This window comes from Drosophila melanogaster, chromosome 3L (assembly GCF_000001215.4).
Source record: "Drosophila melanogaster chromosome 3L".
In the NCBI taxonomy this organism is placed as follows: domain Eukaryota; kingdom Metazoa; phylum Arthropoda; class Insecta; order Diptera; family Drosophilidae; genus Drosophila; species Drosophila melanogaster.
Genome location: NT_037436.4, coordinates 27,081,083 through 27,099,040, shown reverse-complemented (window position 1 = coordinate 27,099,040; position 17,958 = coordinate 27,081,083). Strand labels below are relative to the sequence as shown.

Here is a 17,958-nt window from a genome sequence, read left to right as displayed (position 1 = left end):
GTTAAGTTTTCGATAGTCAATTACCACCCTGTATTTTTTCTTGCCAGAGGAGTCGAGTTTTTTTGGTACAATCCACACTGGTGAATTGTAAGGTGACCTTGAGGGTCGAATGATTCCATCGTGTAAAAGTTCGGAAATTTGTTTGTGTACCTCGTCTTTAAGAGACATTGGGTACTGATAGAATTTTGAGTATATTGGCGTATCCGATATAGTTCGGATTGCTGCCCTTACACTTGTTGTGTAGGTTAGTTTTTGATTCGGGTCTGCGAAGAGACCTGGATACGAATCAATTATTTTATTCAATATCATTCTCTGTTCCACCTCTAAGTGTTTTATTCTCGGACTAATTGTGCTAACAGCCTCGAACTGTTTTTCTTTGAGAACAACTCTTTTCCCGTTTTCCAGTGTCATGGTTAGGTTCTTCAAATCAATTTGCGCTCCCATTCCCTTCATTGTGTCTTTGCCAAGTATGGCGTCAAAAGTCTTCAGCGTTGGTAACAAAAAAAATTTTATTTCGAAATCGAAAAGGCTTGCTCTTTTGTAATGCGATATTTTTACATCACCGCCTGGAGTATCAGCTATGTAAGGCTTGTTATTTGGTATCGCGTTCGTCACCAAATTGGGCTGGATGTAATTTTTATTAGAGCCTGTGTCAATCAACACCCTTAAAACCTTTCCACTCCCCACTCTACATTCGAAGTATGGTAGTGAGGAGTCTTCTACTCTAAAAAATGCAACACGTGGTCTCGTTGTTCGCTGTCCAAATTGTCTATTTGTCCATCACAGTATTCATTTAGTGTGCCGTTTATATTGTTCTGGGTTTCATAATCTTGCATCGACCGTTGATAGCCTGTCATGCTTGAACTGGACCCAGTTACTTCAATACTTGGCTGTCTCATGTTCACTGTTTGGATGTTGTAGTTCTTTTGTCGTTTGTTTATGTCCGAGTGTGGTCTATTCATATAATTAATGTTTCGCGTCTGTACACTGCCGTCCACGTCCATTGGTTCTGGTCTTGGTTGTGGTTTGGTCGCAAAGGGACGGGGTGGGGCATTGTATTGTTGCCATTGCTGTTGATAGTTTTGTCGGGGTGGAATGAACGGTGCATTACCGAAGTTAGACACGTGTTGCCTTGGCGCCGGGAATGGCTGGCCTAAATATTGTGGAGGTCTCCTCATGGGATGTCGTGGAGGGACCGGTGGAGGCTGTCGATGGCCAAAGGCATTCGACGGCTGAAAATTGCGGGGTGCCGGAATGGGTTTTTCGTTTCCTCTGAAACTCGACTGTTGACCCTTATTCGCCGCATGGTTTGACCTGAAAGTTTGATTTTCAAGTTTAAGGCAATAATGTAAAGCTGAGGGGAGATCAGCTGGCTCTTTTATTGCCAAAAGGCGAGGTAAATCTCCTCGAAGGCCTCTGATAAAAGTATCCAGAGCTTTTTCTCTGTACATTTTTGTAACAAAGTGCTCGGATTCTCGGCTCATTTGCATGCAGCCGACTTTATTTAGAATAAGCGACAGATTTTTGTAGACGTCTTGGTGGAAGTCTTCCACCGACTGCTGGTGGCCTTGAACCAAAGTTGACATTTGGTATTCCAAGGTAGTTATGTCCCGTTTATCTGCGTAATGCAGAGTGAGACATCTCGACATGGCCTTCCAGTCCAGCGGAATGCTGTAGGACTCGAGTGCCACATCAGCACTTCCAACAATTTTATTTCTTATGGTATGAAGTATACCATAATATTTTGGAGTACCCACAAATGGGGTATAAGTCTCCATGATTCTATCAACGCTCTTTTTCCAAGACCCGAATTCTGCTGGATTTCCAGAGAATTCCCTGATCGATTTTACGATATCAGGCACCCTGTCAAAGTCCGCTAAATTATTTCTGTATTCGGGCTCGACGACCTGGTCGCTCACGTCAGTAAAGTCAAGAGTATTGTTGTTCATTTGTTTTATCAATCCAGGTAAAACTTGGGCCACCGTTTGGCCAATTAATGCTGTCAACTGTTCGACACTCATGTCTACGCGATGCTGTTCAGGCAGGTCGTGTCTTTCTGAGGGCACCGGTCTTTCGTTTGAACTAAAAGCTGATGGTCTTATTATATTATTAGGATTTGCCATACTGATTTTTAATTCGGACAACACCTGCACAAAACAAGCCTAAACCAATTTGAACTTAACAAAAGTTGTGGGCAGAAAATATGGAATGCGTGTGTATGTGTTTGCTTATTTATCTTTTGTTTTTGTTTTTTTATTTTTTATTTTTATATTTTTTTTTTATTTTTGCATGCAATAAATTTTAGCTCACCGCGGTTATTTTGCTTTGAGAACAGTGTACCAGAAAGGAACAGTAAATAGGAAAATTTTCCTTTCAGAAGATCTCTAGGAACTGGGTTGAAAATATAGTATTAATAATAATATCAATAATAATAATAAAATAATAATAATAATATAATAATAATAATGTAATAATAATAATATAATAATAATAATATAATAATAATAATATAATACTAATAATATAATAATAAAAATATAATAATAATAATAATATTATAATAATAATATAATAATAATAATATACTTAAATTTTTTTTTTTTTTTTTTTTTTTTTTGGTATACTTATGTTTTATTATGGGTGGATGCCTGAATTTCAAATTGCTGATGTTTTTTCCAGTGTACTTTCCAGGTTCTTGTAGTCTCTCTGCCTCCTCTTCGGTTGTTTCAGCTTCAGCTTCTTCGTCGTCAACGTGTTCTTATTCCTGTTCTTTTTGGCGGGCTGCTGCTGCTGCTACGGCTGTGCTGTTGTTGTTCTTTTTTTTTTCCTTCTTGTCTGCACTTTGGTTCACGCAGCCGTTCTCTGCCGTTCGTCGTCTTTACCTCTGCCGTTACGTTTTGGGTTGCACTGTTAACTGTTATCCGTGTTGCTCTTCTGTAGTTCCGTTATTCTCGGCGTTCTACTTCTACTTTTCCTTCTCCTTTTCGATGAAATTGCTGTTCTTCGTTTTGCATTTATTTAACATAGAATTGTTGCGGTCACTCCTCCTGGCTGGGTGAATGTTGTCCTTTTTGCCTGGGCTACTGGGGAATCCACGTCAGCACTCCAAAGAAGGTTTCCTGCGGGCTGGCCTGACAGAAACTGTGATCCACCAATGGGCAATGCTATGCCGATAAGTATTTTCCTCTTCCGGAAAATCTGTTTTTTTCTCAAACAATTTTATTTTATAGCCGACCGTGAATTTTGTTTGTTAATAACTCGCGGGAGTTTCTTCGGCACAATTTAACCAACGAATATTTTTTAGCAAAATTTTGATTTTGCTCCGCGACTTAGAATTTTGTCTTTCGTTCGCGTTTATTCGCTGGTCCCTGTTCGGGCGCCAGTTAATAATTACAGTTATCGATTTGATTTTGAAGATCGCAAGCGACCGTTTATTGCAATTTATCATTTGAAACTAAATCTAGCGTACAAAATGTTTCCCTAAGTCCCTAGCAATCAAGTGAAGTCGTCGGCAGCGGCGCAGCAGGCGTCGGCCGCGGCGCAGCGCAGAAGTGTCGATGTCGCGCTTAACCGTTCGTTGGCGTTGATGGCAGCGGAGACTATGTGGAACCACAAGATGTTAGAGAATCAATTGCAGGGCAATAACTTATATATGCAAAAATCAGAAGGATATACAGTAGGCAGCAAACCTGGACAAGTATTGTTATTAAAGAAGGCCATATATGGATTGAAGCAATCTGGAAGGGCATGGAACAATAAACTGGACAATGTGTTGCGGTCAATTGGTTTTGATCCAATGAGCAATGAGCCCTGTCTATATAAAATGACTGGCAAAGGTAACTTGCCAATAATATTGGTATATGTTGACGATTTCATTATAGCATGCCAGAACAAAGAAGACCTCGTTAACATAAAAGCTGGGAGGAGTCTTAAAACTCCCCACAAATCTCGTGTAGGGGAGTGGCCTAGCAACAGCCGCGGTGCGAGTCGCGGGGTCAGCGCGCAGTCGGAACGGAGTCTAAAGGCGAAGGAATAGGAGGCAGTCAGTGAGACAGCAAGATCGCGTGTGGAAGGAGATAGTGCGTCGGAGCGTTACCAGAAGGAGTTCGGGAGTAAGAACGCGCGGCCAAGTCGGAAATAATAAACAGTGGAAGCGTCGGACGGCAAGAAGCCTGAAGGACACGGAAGGAAGACCACTACAAGCGAGTAGAGATCCTTTGAGTGGAGGAGAAGGATCTGGGGTGTCGTAAGGGTCAGTGGAATCAGTGGTCGGCAAAGGTGGTCCCAGGACGGTGCCTCGCCCCAGGGAAAAGTGAAATAAGATAGAACAGCACTCCAGCCTTACGCATGTTCATACGCCCGTATGAGTGCCGACACCTGATGGCCCTGATGGCCCTGGCCGACGAGTTCGAAGAGCTGGACACCCAAAGGAAACGTTTCGATCTAGAGTGGAATCATAGGGCCACCACCGAGAATTCCCAAGGGGAGAGCAGAACTCGGTGTGCAGGATGACACCACAGGCCCGTAGTGGAAAAACAACAACAGAAGAAAACCGGACCCAGTGCCGCGCGGTTTTGTGCCGAACCCAGCACAAGCCTGCCACAGATGCGGTGGCCAGGGCCACTGGTCTCAGGAGTACAGGAACCGGCGGATCAGCTTTTGCTGGACCTGCGGGAGAATCGGTCAAAGGACTGCGGAATGCTGCCACAGATCGGGAAACGCCATGCGACCCCAGCGTTAGAGGGGCAACCAGGGTTCGCAAGATGCAGCACGTCAAAATTATTGGGCAAACTGAGACCGACAGAAAGGCAAAGGAGTAGAGATAAAGGCCACGGTGGACACTGGAGCCCCGGTCAGCTTTATAAGCGAGGAGCTGGCGGACGGGTTGCAGGCCGCAGGAGAGGTCTTACCTACGAGGAGAGAAGTAAGAATGGCAGATGGACGGTACGATGAAGTCACATCGCTGAAGTCAACATAGGACTCGGCGAGAGGACCGTCCGTATGCAACTGCTGATCTTACACAACATAATCGACGCACTGGTATTAGGTTGGGATTTTCTAACGAAAGTGAGAGCACGTATGGAATGCGCCGGACTGAGCGTAACAATACCAGTTTGCTCAGCGGAACAAAGCAGGCCAAGGGAAAAGCTTTCAGTGGCAAACGTGGAGAGGGCTGACTTCTCGGAGGTAGACGCGGATGAATTCCTGAGGTCGGTGTTGACCAGTTTACACCACGTACAAGGAACGTCAACCGTGGCAGTGCACCGAATAACGATGAAGGACGATCAACCAGTCAAGCAGCGGTAATACCCGAAAAATCTTAAGATGCAGGTGGAGATCAACGCCAAGGTCGACGAGCTGTTAGAAAAAGGATGTATCGAGCCGTCTAGAAGCCCGTACAGCTCACCGATAGTGATGGTGAGAAAGAAAACAGGGCAATGGAGGTTATGCGTGGATTTCCGGCAGATAAACGCAAGGTCCGTGAAGGACGCATACCCGATGCCGATGATAAATTACATCCTGTACCAGTTAAGGGAGGAGAAGTATATAAGCAGTCTAGACTTAAAGGACGGATACTGGCAAATTCCGTTGGAAGAAGGGAGCCGGCAGGATACGGCGTTTACGGTGCCAGGAAAGGGCCTGTTCCAATGGAAAGTGATGCCATTCGGCCTGCATTCAGGGTCGGAAACGTTTCAACGGGCATTGGACCAAGTGATAGGGCCCGAAATGATGCCGCACGCCTTCGCATATCAGGACGATATTATAGTGATCGGACGGACGCTGCAGGAACACATTCGCAACTTAAAGGAGGTGTTCTAGAGGCTACGGGCGCCGAACCTGAAAGTAAATGCGGATAAGTGCAAGTTCTTTATAAAGAAGCTACAATACTTGGGTCACCGCGTGACGAATCAGGGTATTGGAACGGATCCTGAGAAGGTAGCGGCAATAGCGCAGCTGAAGCCGCCAGGAAACGTGAAGGAGCTGAGGCGTTGGAGCTGCAACAGTACGATTTCGAAATGTCGTACAGAAAGGGCCAGTTGAACATCGTCGCGGACGCGTTTTTAAGACAACCTCTGCAGGAGACGAGCCGAAGAGTGAGCGTGAGGACGATGAACAATCGAGAGAGCAGCAGTGATGCAAGTGGGTGGAGGAGATGCGAAGAAAAGTGAAGCAGCAGCCGCAGAAATTTCCGGACTACGTGGAGGAGAACGGCAAGCTGTACCGACACAATCCGCATCGGGCGGGCAACAAGGATGTACCATCGTGGATAATGTGTGTACCACGACATGCCAACTGCGGGACACTTGGGAGTCGCAAGACGATTGCCAGGATTGCAGCTCGTTATCACTGGCCGGGAATGCATCGAGGCATAAAAAAGTACGTGCGAAACTGCGAGAGCTGCATGAAGTACAAGCCCAGCCAGCCACAGGCGGCCGGTAAAATGTTAACACAGGTGCCGGAAGAACCATGGGCAATCGTGTGCACACCTCTCTCCCAGCCGACCGAGGGGCGCTGGCGTGTATCGTACGGCTCGATTCGCGAGAAGATAGACGCAATATAGAAAACAGAACAGAAACGAGAAAATGAATATAATGTAAATAAGTGTAATAAATGTTAGTGTTAGTATTAAAAAAGTTAAAATTTATTGCTTTAAGAGCGACAGAGAGTCAAGATTACATATAATAGGATAAAGTCTATTATAGTCAGAACATAATACTCCTTTCCATATATTCCTTTCTAGTTCCAGAGCACACAAACATGTTCATGCTATAGACAAAAAGGGAATATCTTCGGATTCTTTCTTGTACAGCAGCGATTCCGAACCAGAGGTTAGTAAGGTTTGCAAATACCCTCCTGCTAGCTGTAGGAACTTGTAACGATTCATAAGGCTAGGGTGGTGTTATGAGATATTCCAGGGCGCACGCGCGAATGTCCAGCTGCTCCTTGTCGGTTATGTGGGGTGATGGTCTTGTCCCGGAATCTCGATGTGACGACAATTAAAAAAGGGCGGCAAATCGCCATCCACGACACGGACAACGGACCTCATATGTGGTGGAGGATCATGTAATATTAATATAAATATTAATATTAATAATAACACAACTAAAATTTCTTACAGCTACCATAATCGTAACTTAGTAAAATTCGGACCGCTAATAATCCAGCAATTTGCAGTTTTCGATTCCCACTCGAATATTTTATAATCAGCTACCCGCGCTTAATGGATATGGAAAGTTGATCCCTTAAAAAATAATTAACTTAGATGAAATAATTTTAGAGTTGAGAGACAATCTTGGCACCCCAAGAATTAATTAAAAATAAACATACATTGCTGTCAGACATAGATCACCATATGTGCGTGTGCACGCCCGGCAGCCAAAAATTAAGCGGAAGAAAAAGAAACGAAGAAATAAGCGCTCTCAATCCATAAATTGCAAAGACAAATTACAGAGAAAAATTCCGTCTTTGAAAATCAATTCCACCTTTCCGATCTGCAAGAGACCTGACCTTGAAATCAATACTGCTTCCACAATAAAATATTACAGCGCCTCCCGATTTTTATTTTGTGTTTCTCAAACCAGTGGTGGTATTTGATAATCTTCTTTAATTATCATATATTTTAATACATAATTATTAAAGATCCGTTCGCTTGGCGAGTGATTCTTTGTGATTTGTGCAGTAGTTTAAACAAATATACAACGTATTTTGCATTTTTCGTCTTTGTGTTTTGTTTACTCTCCCTTTTGTGGGTTGTTCGCAGTGCTGTTTTGGTGTTATTTTTTGCATGCACATAACTGCACTTTTCGCTCTCACTCTCTCGCTCTTTCGCTCTCCCACACAAAATCTAAATTTCTCAGCGTGCAGACCTGCTCTCGTGCGTTTTTTTTTAACAGCTCGAATGAAAGCTTTGATCTTGTGTTTTCGTGCACAGTGGTCTGATTTTAGATGAACATGGAAACCGTAAATGTTGTCTGCTTTTATAAAAATTGTTGCCAGGTTATAAAACCCGAGCAGCCAAAAATGATTTCTTGGATATGTGATAGAATGGTGCATACTAAGTGCGCTGGATTTTATGGCCGTACAAGTGATGACCTAGCAAAGGGTAAAAATCTAAATTACTGTTGTGATGCTTGCCTTGTGGTTGCGAACGAGATGAAATCGTTTATGCGCCAAACTAAAGGTGGCTTGAAAGAACTGATCAACAGTTTTGGTGTAGCTAGATTCCGAATTGTCTGCACTGATCAACAGATACCATGACAGGCTGGAGCGCCACAGAAATCGGCTGGCCAGCGCTTTAAACAGATCTCGCCCACCAAGGAGGCTCAATAGAAGGCAACCGAGGGATCTCATTACCCGATCTCCTTTGACAAGGGTCCGCAGAAGCTGACGCTTATCTTAAATCCTATTTGTTATATGTGATTGTTATGTAATTGTAGTTAAATTACTGTAAATTTGAAAAAGCTAACTATAGTTAGCCGGCGAGCCCAAATGGGCTGAATTAATAGATAAGAAGGACACAAAGGGGCTTCAAGACTTCCCCGTATGCCTTAATAAATAAATTAAATAAAAAAAAACGGCCATAAAATCCAGCGCACTTAGTATGCACCATTCTATCACATATCCAAGAAATCATTTTTGGCTGCTCGGATTTTATAACCTGGCAACAATTTTTATAAAAGCAGACAACATTTACGGTTTCCATGTTCATCTAAAATCAGACCACTGTGGACGAAAACACAAGATCAAAACTTTCATGCGAGCTGTTAAAAAAAACGCACGAGAGCAGTCCGCACGCTGAGAAATTTAGTTTTTGTGTGGGAGAGCGAAAAAGCGAGAGAACGCCGAGCATCTTGCCCAGAGCTTCATGCCATTGCGTCACAGGTAGATTCCACGAAGGTCTATGAAGTACTCGCCCGGCCTCTGCAAGATTGCATTGAAGAACAAAATAAGTGAAAAATAAGTGACTTCAGACCTTCTTAAGTCGCCCCATCCGACTTAAGGAAGTCTAAAGTCACCTATTTTGATCTTCAATGCAATCTTAAGGGTACCAAGCCTGAAGACAGGTAAGCCGGAGTACGACCCTGTTCTTTCCGGGAGTTCAGTCTTCTGCCTTCCAATACGAAGGTTTTTAAAAGACTGCTCATCGATCGGCTTGCCAAGTATATGGATGCCAACAAAATTATTCTGGTCCACCAATTTGGATTCCGATCTTGCCAGAGCACTATCGAACAGCTACACCGGATAGTAAACCAGTCATTCGGAGTATTTCTCGACATACAGAAGGCCTTCGATAAAGTCTGGCACCCGGGACTATTAGCTAAAGTGAAACTAGCACTTCTACTACTACTAGCAAATCACATCTGGCACATTCGTTCCTTCCTCGCCTATCGGGGTACCATATACCATACCATATCGGGATACCATATACAATGAAGATATCCCCGCATCTACTGTGAAAAATACGCTGATAGCCACTTTTGCAAATGGCGTGTGCGTACTTCATGCGTCCGAATGCGAATACGAGGGCGCTGATGGCATTTAGGAGTACTTCCACTACGGGGCTCAATCCGAATGCAATAGGGCGATCTGGAACTGGGTCGGTAATAGGTAGCGTGATCAATGCTCAGCGATGAATACACGGCTTGTGAACACAAGGTGATAATCTGCGACAACCAGTATATTGGTGGGCCGATGAAATCGCGGAAGCTCCCAGAACTTGCTTACGGGCAAAACGGCGTCAGCAAAGTAAGAAAGGCCCCCATAATAACGAATTCTTGACGCAATAATACTCGGAAAATCGACGGACCTTAAAAAGACTCATTAAGCAGGACCCAAGTGGATCAGCCTATAAGGTAGTAATCAAAAAGGTAAGCCAAGCGAATGCCCAGATGACGGCGATCGTGGAACATTTGTTCCCATTAGTGCCCTCGGGTCCGTGATCACTGGACACTAGAAATGCCTTTAACTCCGCGAAATGCACCTAGGCGTACCGTCAGCGACCAAGTACTACTTTACGATACATACGGAGGGACACGTAAGCACAAGGTAGAGTCCCTTAAGGATCAATACTCGGGCCACTGCTGTGGAATGCAATGTATGATGGGACGTGCAGAAAACAGGTAGAGTCAACCACTATCCAGGTCGGAGACATTACGGTTATGTAGGCAAGAGCAATGAGATATTGTTATGCTAGAGACTAGGCTGTCGATCAAAGAACATCTGGCGGAAACGAACGGGAAGGCGGTGAGCGTCGCTAGGGCTCTAGCGAATAATGCTCAACAGCAGGGGTCCAAGGCAAGGGCGTAGACTACTTCTTCAGTCTGTCTGCAGGGGGCCCATATCACAGCAATAAGGACACAGTGCCTTCGAAAGCGATAACAAGCCCTACATGGCCATCCAAATATGAGGAACGGACTCCGAGCAGCAACTGGAGCTTAGCTTCTCCATTCAAACCCAATTTTCACTATTAAAACACGCGCTGCTCGGCTTGCTTCCGGACTTCTTTGGTACGTCTCCAATTACGCTTCCCCAAGGATTTAATCACTTTTCATCCCAGTGGAAATGTGCAGAGGTCATTGTTATCCCAACACTGGTAAAGCCGGATGAGAACTGTCGTCCTACAGACCAATAAGTCTTCTAACCATTCTGTCAAAAATTGTGGATAAGCTATTCTTGAAAGACTAAGGCCAATAGTAGAGGAGAATAATATCATTCTGGACCCACAGTTTAGCCTTACAAAGGGTCATGGTGGTTTTTCCCATTTTAAAAAAGCTGTGAGCAGGATTTTAGATGCTTTTGAAAGCATTATGTATTGTACGCAGTTTCCCTTGATGTGAGACTTGCCTTCGACAGAGTGTGGCATCAAGGATTACTTTGTCTTAAAACTATATCTCGATAACAGACGTTTCCATATCAGATACAACCAAGCAGAATATTTTATACATAAATTGTTTTAATTATTTTGTATATTTAAGTCATTTGACTTAATATGATGTATGTAAATGATCCATTTTTATTATTTAAAATGCACACTAGATTCATTTGTTTTTCAGTTATAGTTATTTTTTGTGTATTCAAATTTGATATTTTGGGCACCATTTTTTTTTTGTTTTTCCTTTTAATTTCTCTTAGCCCGTGAGAAAAATCACTTAATAGACTCGGACTTCGGGAAACTAAAGCCACCATCTGATCTATTTTTTAATACACATTACAGTTTTTGAAAATATTTTTAAAAATAATGAAAAACAAATGTGCAATGCATTAGGTGCACAAATAAAAGTGGTGCCTTCTCACTATGGTTTTATGAAAATAATGAATGTTTTGTTTTTTAAGCATTGCAAGTGGACTGTGATAGCTAATAGACAAAAAAAGCAAGCTAAGCTCAGCATTCTATCTCATAAATAACAAAAAATATAATAAAAATAACTTAATTGGGGAACATGGAAATGTTAAACATTAAAATATTTCATGTCGACTCGAAGGTCATATAAATATAGGACCCCATTACAATTGTAATGGCCTCCTCACGGTGACCCTGGACACCGATTATTAAATACATTACACATAATTAATTATCAACATAAATATAAATATGTAAACGGTAGCCAATTTGAGCGTCGATTTTAACAAACGAATTTAAAAAACTTTAAAATTATAATAGTCAGGGAGTGAATTTTTAATTATAATTTAAAATAAGTAAATTCGTTTCTTCGAGCAGAATTGATGTCGGCCAGAAAATCGTCTTCTTACACAAGTACGCACACATATGCACGTTCTCGTCTCTTGTTTTTACTCACACAAGCAAGCAAATTCTATTTTTAGAGTTCTTACGCTCTCAGCGTAAGCGAGCGGACAGAAGGCAATTTTGGCCGTCACCAAAAAAGTGGCTGCATAGTGCCAAGCCAATGTATGGCAGTTACGCATCTTGTTATTCTAGTATTCAAAAGCCAACAAACAAATATTTGTGGGATAACCGTTGACACCAAACTACCACGGAAAGAACATATCACAAGAAAGGTCAAGCTTATAAATCACAAAAGTTGGCAATTGTACTGATTGCTTAAAAAAAAAGTAATCTTTCCACCAAAAACAAGCTCCTCCTGTACAAGGCTATAATTAAACCAGCGTGGAAATACGACATTGAGGTGTGGCAGCTTCATACCCAGACATCAACAATATCTTCCCTTTTTGGGATATCCAAAGATATTGGGAAATAAAATGAGAAAAAATTTAAAAACTGTTTAAAACTGTGGGCGTGACCGTTTTGGGCGTTTTTTAGGTGTGGGAGGAGGCGTGGCCAAAGCGTTTTTGGTACACCCATAAAAATTGGCCAGACAAGGAATAGAACGAAGAAAAAATCGAACAATTTTTTAAAAGTTTGGGCGCGACAATTTTGGTCTGTCGATTTTGTGCATTAGAGTGGAAGTGGCAAAAGGTCAAATCGATAAATATTTGTTTGTCAAGAAACTGTGAAATAAGTTGAATTTTTGACTTTAAAGGTAAAAATTAAGGGTTCTTTGCTTAATTAAACACAATTTTTTAATTCAATATAATTAAACAATATTTATTTTACTTATAAATCAAAAAAACAAATTAAAAATATTAAATATACAGGAAAATAAACAACAAATTCCAAGTCTACACACTTTTGAGCCTGTGAAGAAAACATTAAATCGAAGTGTAATCGAAGTGTAATTATTAAATTATTTTATTAAAATTTAAAAAGTTTTAGTATGTAGTATGTTCCCCATTGGCTTTGGCTACAAGTTGAAGCCTTTTTCATGGAATGAATAAGTTTTTGAAGGTCATATTCAAGCGGGATCTTTTCACACTCTTCGACTATTGCAGTCATAAGCTGTTGTGTTTTAGGGCCCTTTTTGCCACCTTTTTATTTAAGTAGGTCCACAAATTTGCAATGGTGTTTAGATCAGGAATCTGAGGGGCGTATCGATCACTTTACCACAGTTATAAAGGAGCCATGTGCGTACATTGTATCTTTTTGATTCGGATCATTGTCCTGATAGAACTTAAAATTTGGCTTGTTGTTGCTAACTAGACAAAATTTTTTTGCACTGGCCTTAAAATTTGTTTTTAAAATTTTCAGATATTACACGGGACTTATTGTGCTTTCAATGAAGGCTAGTTTTTCCAATCCACGGCTGGAGATACAAACCAAACCATCAGTGACATTTTTCCAAATTTTGTCGTTGGAATGATATTTTGTTTTTCTAGCGCACTCAACGGCTTGCGCCACACTCTGCTTGGCCCATCGTTATAAAAGAGACCAATTTTAGTTTCGTCACAAAATATGACGTCATCCCAGTACTCTTCCGGATGATCCACCATGCTCACAGCGATTGAATGATTCTTTTCAATATTGGCCTCTGATAGCAAAGACTCCTTGCAACTCTTGAAGAGTACCTATGGCGTACGATGAAAGTAGGAAAACAAAATGTGTAAAGAGTTTCTTGACAGTCTCAAAAGTGTGTAAACTTGGAATTTGTTGTTTATTTTCTTGTATATTTAATATTTTTAATTTGTTTTTTAATTTATAAGTAAAATAAATGTTGTTGTAAATATGTATTGTTTATATGTTCGGAAACGCTTCCTTCTGCCTGTTACTTTTCAACGAATCTTTTACTCTACGAGTAACGCGTATAAATATCAAAACATTTTTCAAAGGTGTGCGCGTGGCTACTTTGGGTGGTTTGTGGGCGATGGAGTGGACGTGGCAACATGGGTCAAAAAGCTTGCGCTTCGTCTATGAATCTAGGAACTTTTATAGTTCCTGAGGTGTCGACGTTGATCAAGAATATATAAATGTACTTTATATTTTCGGAAACGCTCCATTATGCCTGTTACATACATTCGATACTCTACTCTACGAATAACGAGTATTATAATAATACATTTTTAGCTCAGTCTTTAATCTAAAGCACAAACTTATAGATTCCAGTTGCAAATGTCAGGCTCGGTATGGCTGCGACTGAGCTATGATTTACATTACATTATTTATTCAAATCAGCTGTCCTGAAATACAACATAAATCCGGTGACGTTGAGGGTGGTATAGAAAGAAAAACAACGATCCAAATAGCTCGGTTAAGAACCTTCAATAAATTAAATAAAACTTTTAGAAATATCTAAATTAAAATGAAAAATTAAAAAAAAAAATTTTTCGATAAACAAGAATACATATTTTAGACATCATTTTATCAAAAAACTATCAAAAACTTATTTTCTATTAGTGATTTTGTATTTTGAATCTTTTGTAGAGAATGCGAAGAAAGTAATGAATGCTGGCATTGACATTGAGTACTCTGATCAATTAAGGCGTATCAAATTATTATAAAATGGCTGAAGGAGTTTGATGGAATAGTGGCAGTTGACTAGACACAAAGGAAGCAAATACAATAATTAGATTTGTGAAATATATTATAGAATACGAAGATGCGCATATACCTTAAAATTTGATATATGTATATAAAAAAGTGCATTAAATGCGGTAAGATATAATTAAGTGTAATGATAAGAGGGATAAGCCATTCACAGGTCCCGTCACAGTCCAGATCTTCCATACATTATAAAAAGAATCGTGGCAATCTGCTTTATGGGAGATCCCAAAAAGTTGATTGGCATATCGATAGTACCTGGTCAGTCCCATAATGTAATGGACAGTTTTGATCTGTTTGAGCTTGCGAACCGAATGCTTTACTAGAATGTTGCTTCAAATAGCCTCCATAGTTACCGGTATCTCAACATTATGGTCGAAACGACGGAGGGATATCGCAAAAGCGACTAGGCAAGTGTTTCTAATTGAGATTATATTACATTCATGGGTCAGAAACTCTTCCTTATATCTATTGCATTTACAAAATAAGCCACTTTTACGTTAATTGTTCGCATTTGCGTCACAATTTAAAGTGCGTATAAATATTGTATTATATAATTTACTACTTAAACTGGCAAAAGGTTTATATATTTAAACAAACGTTCTGTGGGGTTATGAAATAGTGCCAATAAGAAGTGAGGGACCGACATGTGTGAATCGGGTATAAAGCCTATTCTTAAATTGGGTATGCGTGAAAAAGGGTTGAACTGGTTAATTTGTACAAAAATATTTCGTTATCTTAGCATTTTCGGAATTGTTATTTGATTGCTGTAGCCGCGCACAGTGGAAAAACTGTAGAGGCTTTAAAAAATGGGGAGAAGGAAGTCTAAAAGAAAACCGCCTCCGAAGAGAAAGAATATTGAACCCCTTGATCAACAATTTAATTGTCCATTTTGCAACCATGAAAAATCGTGTGAGGTTAAAATGTACATATTCAGGACAGTTCTGATTCTACTATTATTCGACCGAATATGTAGACATATAGATTTTATTTGGTTCTATATGTAAGTCCAAAACCTAAATTTATTAAAACAACTCTTTATTTTATAATTTCAGGGATAAAAGCAGAAATACAGCGAAAATAACTTGTAGGGTGTGCTTGGAGGATTTTCAAACGGGAATTAACTTCCTTTCAGAACCTATCGATGTTTACAATGATTGGGTAGATGCCTGTGAAACAGCAAATTAAATGGAATTAATTTTAAGTTAGTTAGTAAGTAAAATAAATTGCTAGAGCCCTCTAAATTATACCATAAAATAAGTTTAATACAAAAAATTTAGCATAATAGCGAGATTGAAATAAACATTTTTGACTTATTAAAATAAGCTGAACCCATGAAATTCTAACAAATTTTTGTTCTAGGAATCAATTCTAAAATATTGATATTGTATTGCGCAAAGGAGATTCGTAGAGTGAATCTGTCCGTCTATCCGTATGAACGTCTTGATCTCAGGAACTATAAAAGCTAGAAGGTTGAGATTAAGCATACACTTTCTATAGACATCGACTCGTCGTAAGTTTGTTCACCCATGTTGCCACGCCCATAAATGACACAAAACTACCATGCTCACACTTTTGAAAAATCTGTTGATATTTTTTCATATTTTTAGTGTTGTAGATTTTTATCGATTTGCCATAAAACTTTTTGCCACGCCCACTCTTACGCCCTAAGCCGCCCAAAATTACCGCGCGCACATTTTTTAAAAATTTTTGGATATGTTTTCATAATTTAATTAGTCTTGTAAATGTAGCTTAAAGAAGCTGGGTTCGGAAATATCGAATTTTTGATGTTTAAAAGCAGGAATCGTTTGCCCATTTGCCCAATTAGTCCAGTTTTTGAGATATGAATTTTCGAAAAAGTTCAAAAATTTTCGAAAATCAAAAAGTTGACTTTTTTCAAATATTATTTTTTTTAAATCGCAATAACATTGTTTGCCTACACTTTGGAATTTTGAAAAAAATGTATACTTTAGAAAATATAAGTCATTTAAGTTTACCTCCACTCAGAGAATAAAGCGTTTGACCAAAGACATTAGAATTTTATTATTATTATTATATTATTATTTATTATTCCAGTGTCTTTGGTTTGATCATATATTAAAACGAAATATTATCAATAAAAAACGTTTGCCCAACCAGTATTATTAGTTTTTAACGTTTGACCACCCTCAAAAAACCTTTAACAAAATTTTTTTCGATTGCCCTCTTTAAATATATCCAATTTCACTAGCCCACCTCTTTAAAATAAAAATGTTCAATAAAAAACGCTTGACCATCCTTTAAAAATAAATTATTTCGTTTGCCCACCCTTTAAAAATAGTTTTTTTCGTTTGCCCACTCTTAAAAATAAATAAATTCGTTTGCCCACCTTTTAAAACTAAATAGTTTCGATTGTCCATCCATTAAAATTAGTTTTTAACATTTGCCCACTTCTTTGAAATAAATATTTTCAAACGATTCCACCTTTTAAATCTGAAAAATTCGATTTTGCCGAACCCAGCTTCTTTGAGCCGAATTTCCGTCACAACTAAGCTAAAAAAGGTAATATTACCAGAGCTAACGATCCCTATCACTTTTTGATGGATTTAGGGAAATCAATTTTTAGGTAAATTTTCGCATGTTTTGTAAGGGGTCATCAAAATTTGCAAAATATGGCCAAAAAATTTAATTTCCATTTTTGAACACAGTTTCATTGGAAATTTTATTACGATCTGAGGTATGACATTCCATATTCAGACAATTATTTTAAGGTTGTGGCAAAAAAACTGATTATTTGATGACCGAAATTTGGAATAACGGATTTTTTGATTTGGGTCATCAAAATTTGCAAAATATGGCAAAAAAATATAATTTCCAATTTTCAACATAGTTTGATTGGAAATCTTATTACGATATCAGCGAGGTATAACATTCCATATTCAAACAATTATTTAAACGAAAAAACTGATTATTTGATGACCGAAATTTGGAAAAACGGATTTTTTGATTTGGCTCATCAAAATTTACAAAATATGGCCAAAAAATTTAATTTCCATTTTTGAACACTGTTTGATTGGAAATTTTATTACGAGCAACAAGGTATGGCATTCAATATTCAGACAATAATTTTTAAAGTTTTGGCAAAAAACTAATTATTTGATGACTGAAATTCGGAAAAACGGATTTTTCCACAAAGTTGATATTTACAAACGGAATTTTCGACATAACTTGGCTAAAAATGGTCATATAGATGTAAGAATAACTGTTAATTACCAGTGCTTACTATCTCTAACATTTTTTGAAGGATTTAGGGAAATCAATTTTTGGGTCAATTTTTGCATTTTTTGTAAGGGGTCATCAAAATTTGCAAAGAATGACCAAAAATTTAACTTCCTTTTTTGAACACAGTTTGATTGAAAATTTAATTACGATCTGAGGTATAGCAAGAAAACTGATTATTTGATGACCAAAAATTGGAAAAACGGATTTTGCAAAAAGTTTATATCTGCTTATTATTATTATTATATCTACTTATTATTCCACAAAGTTGATATTTACTAACGGAATTTTCGACATAACTTGGCAAA

The 17,958-nt window shown here is 39.2% G+C and overlaps 1 protein-coding gene and 1 long non-coding RNA gene across 5 annotated transcripts; both read left to right on the top strand.

Moving 5' to 3' along the window:
* The first annotated feature begins 6,841 nt into the window (after nt 1-6,841).
* lncRNA:CR45177 (long non-coding RNA:CR45177) lies at nt 6,842-7,336 on the top strand. Its single transcript, NR_125323.1, has 2 exons — nt 6,842-7,065; nt 7,121-7,336. It is a non-coding gene; the product is annotated as a long non-coding RNA:CR45177 (long non-coding RNA).
* Nucleotides 7,337-15,134: 7,798 nt separating this feature from the next.
* On the top strand, nt 15,135-16,950 carry CG40228 (uncharacterized protein). 4 transcript variants are annotated; one of them, NM_001110956.3, is made up of 2 exons: nt 15,135-15,317; nt 15,448-16,950. In NM_001110956.3, the coding sequence occupies exons 1-2, from the start codon at nt 15,202-15,204 to the stop codon at nt 15,578-15,580; spliced, it is 249 nt and encodes an 82-aa protein (NP_001104426.1). In that variant the 5' UTR covers nt 15,135-15,201; the 3' UTR covers nt 15,581-16,950. The 4 variants fall into 4 exon arrangements, with proteins under 4 accessions (NP_001104426.1, NP_001263167.1, NP_001104425.2 ...); NM_001276238.1 differs by having other exon boundaries at nt 15,135-15,302; nt 15,448-15,703; NM_001110955.2 differs by having other exon boundaries at nt 15,135-15,304; nt 15,448-15,703.
* Nucleotides 16,951-17,958: the final 1,008 nt, after the last annotated feature.

Bases quoted from the DNA above. Each gene is read 5' to 3' on its own strand.
- CG40228 (NM_001110956.3), top strand. From the start codon at position 15,202: ATGGGGAGAAGGAAGTCTAAAAGAAAACCGCCTCCGAAGAGAAAGAAT. The intron at 15,318-15,447 runs GTACATATTCAG...TTATAATTTCAG, and splicing joins AAATCGTGTGAGGTTAAAAT to GGATAAAAGCAGAAATACAG.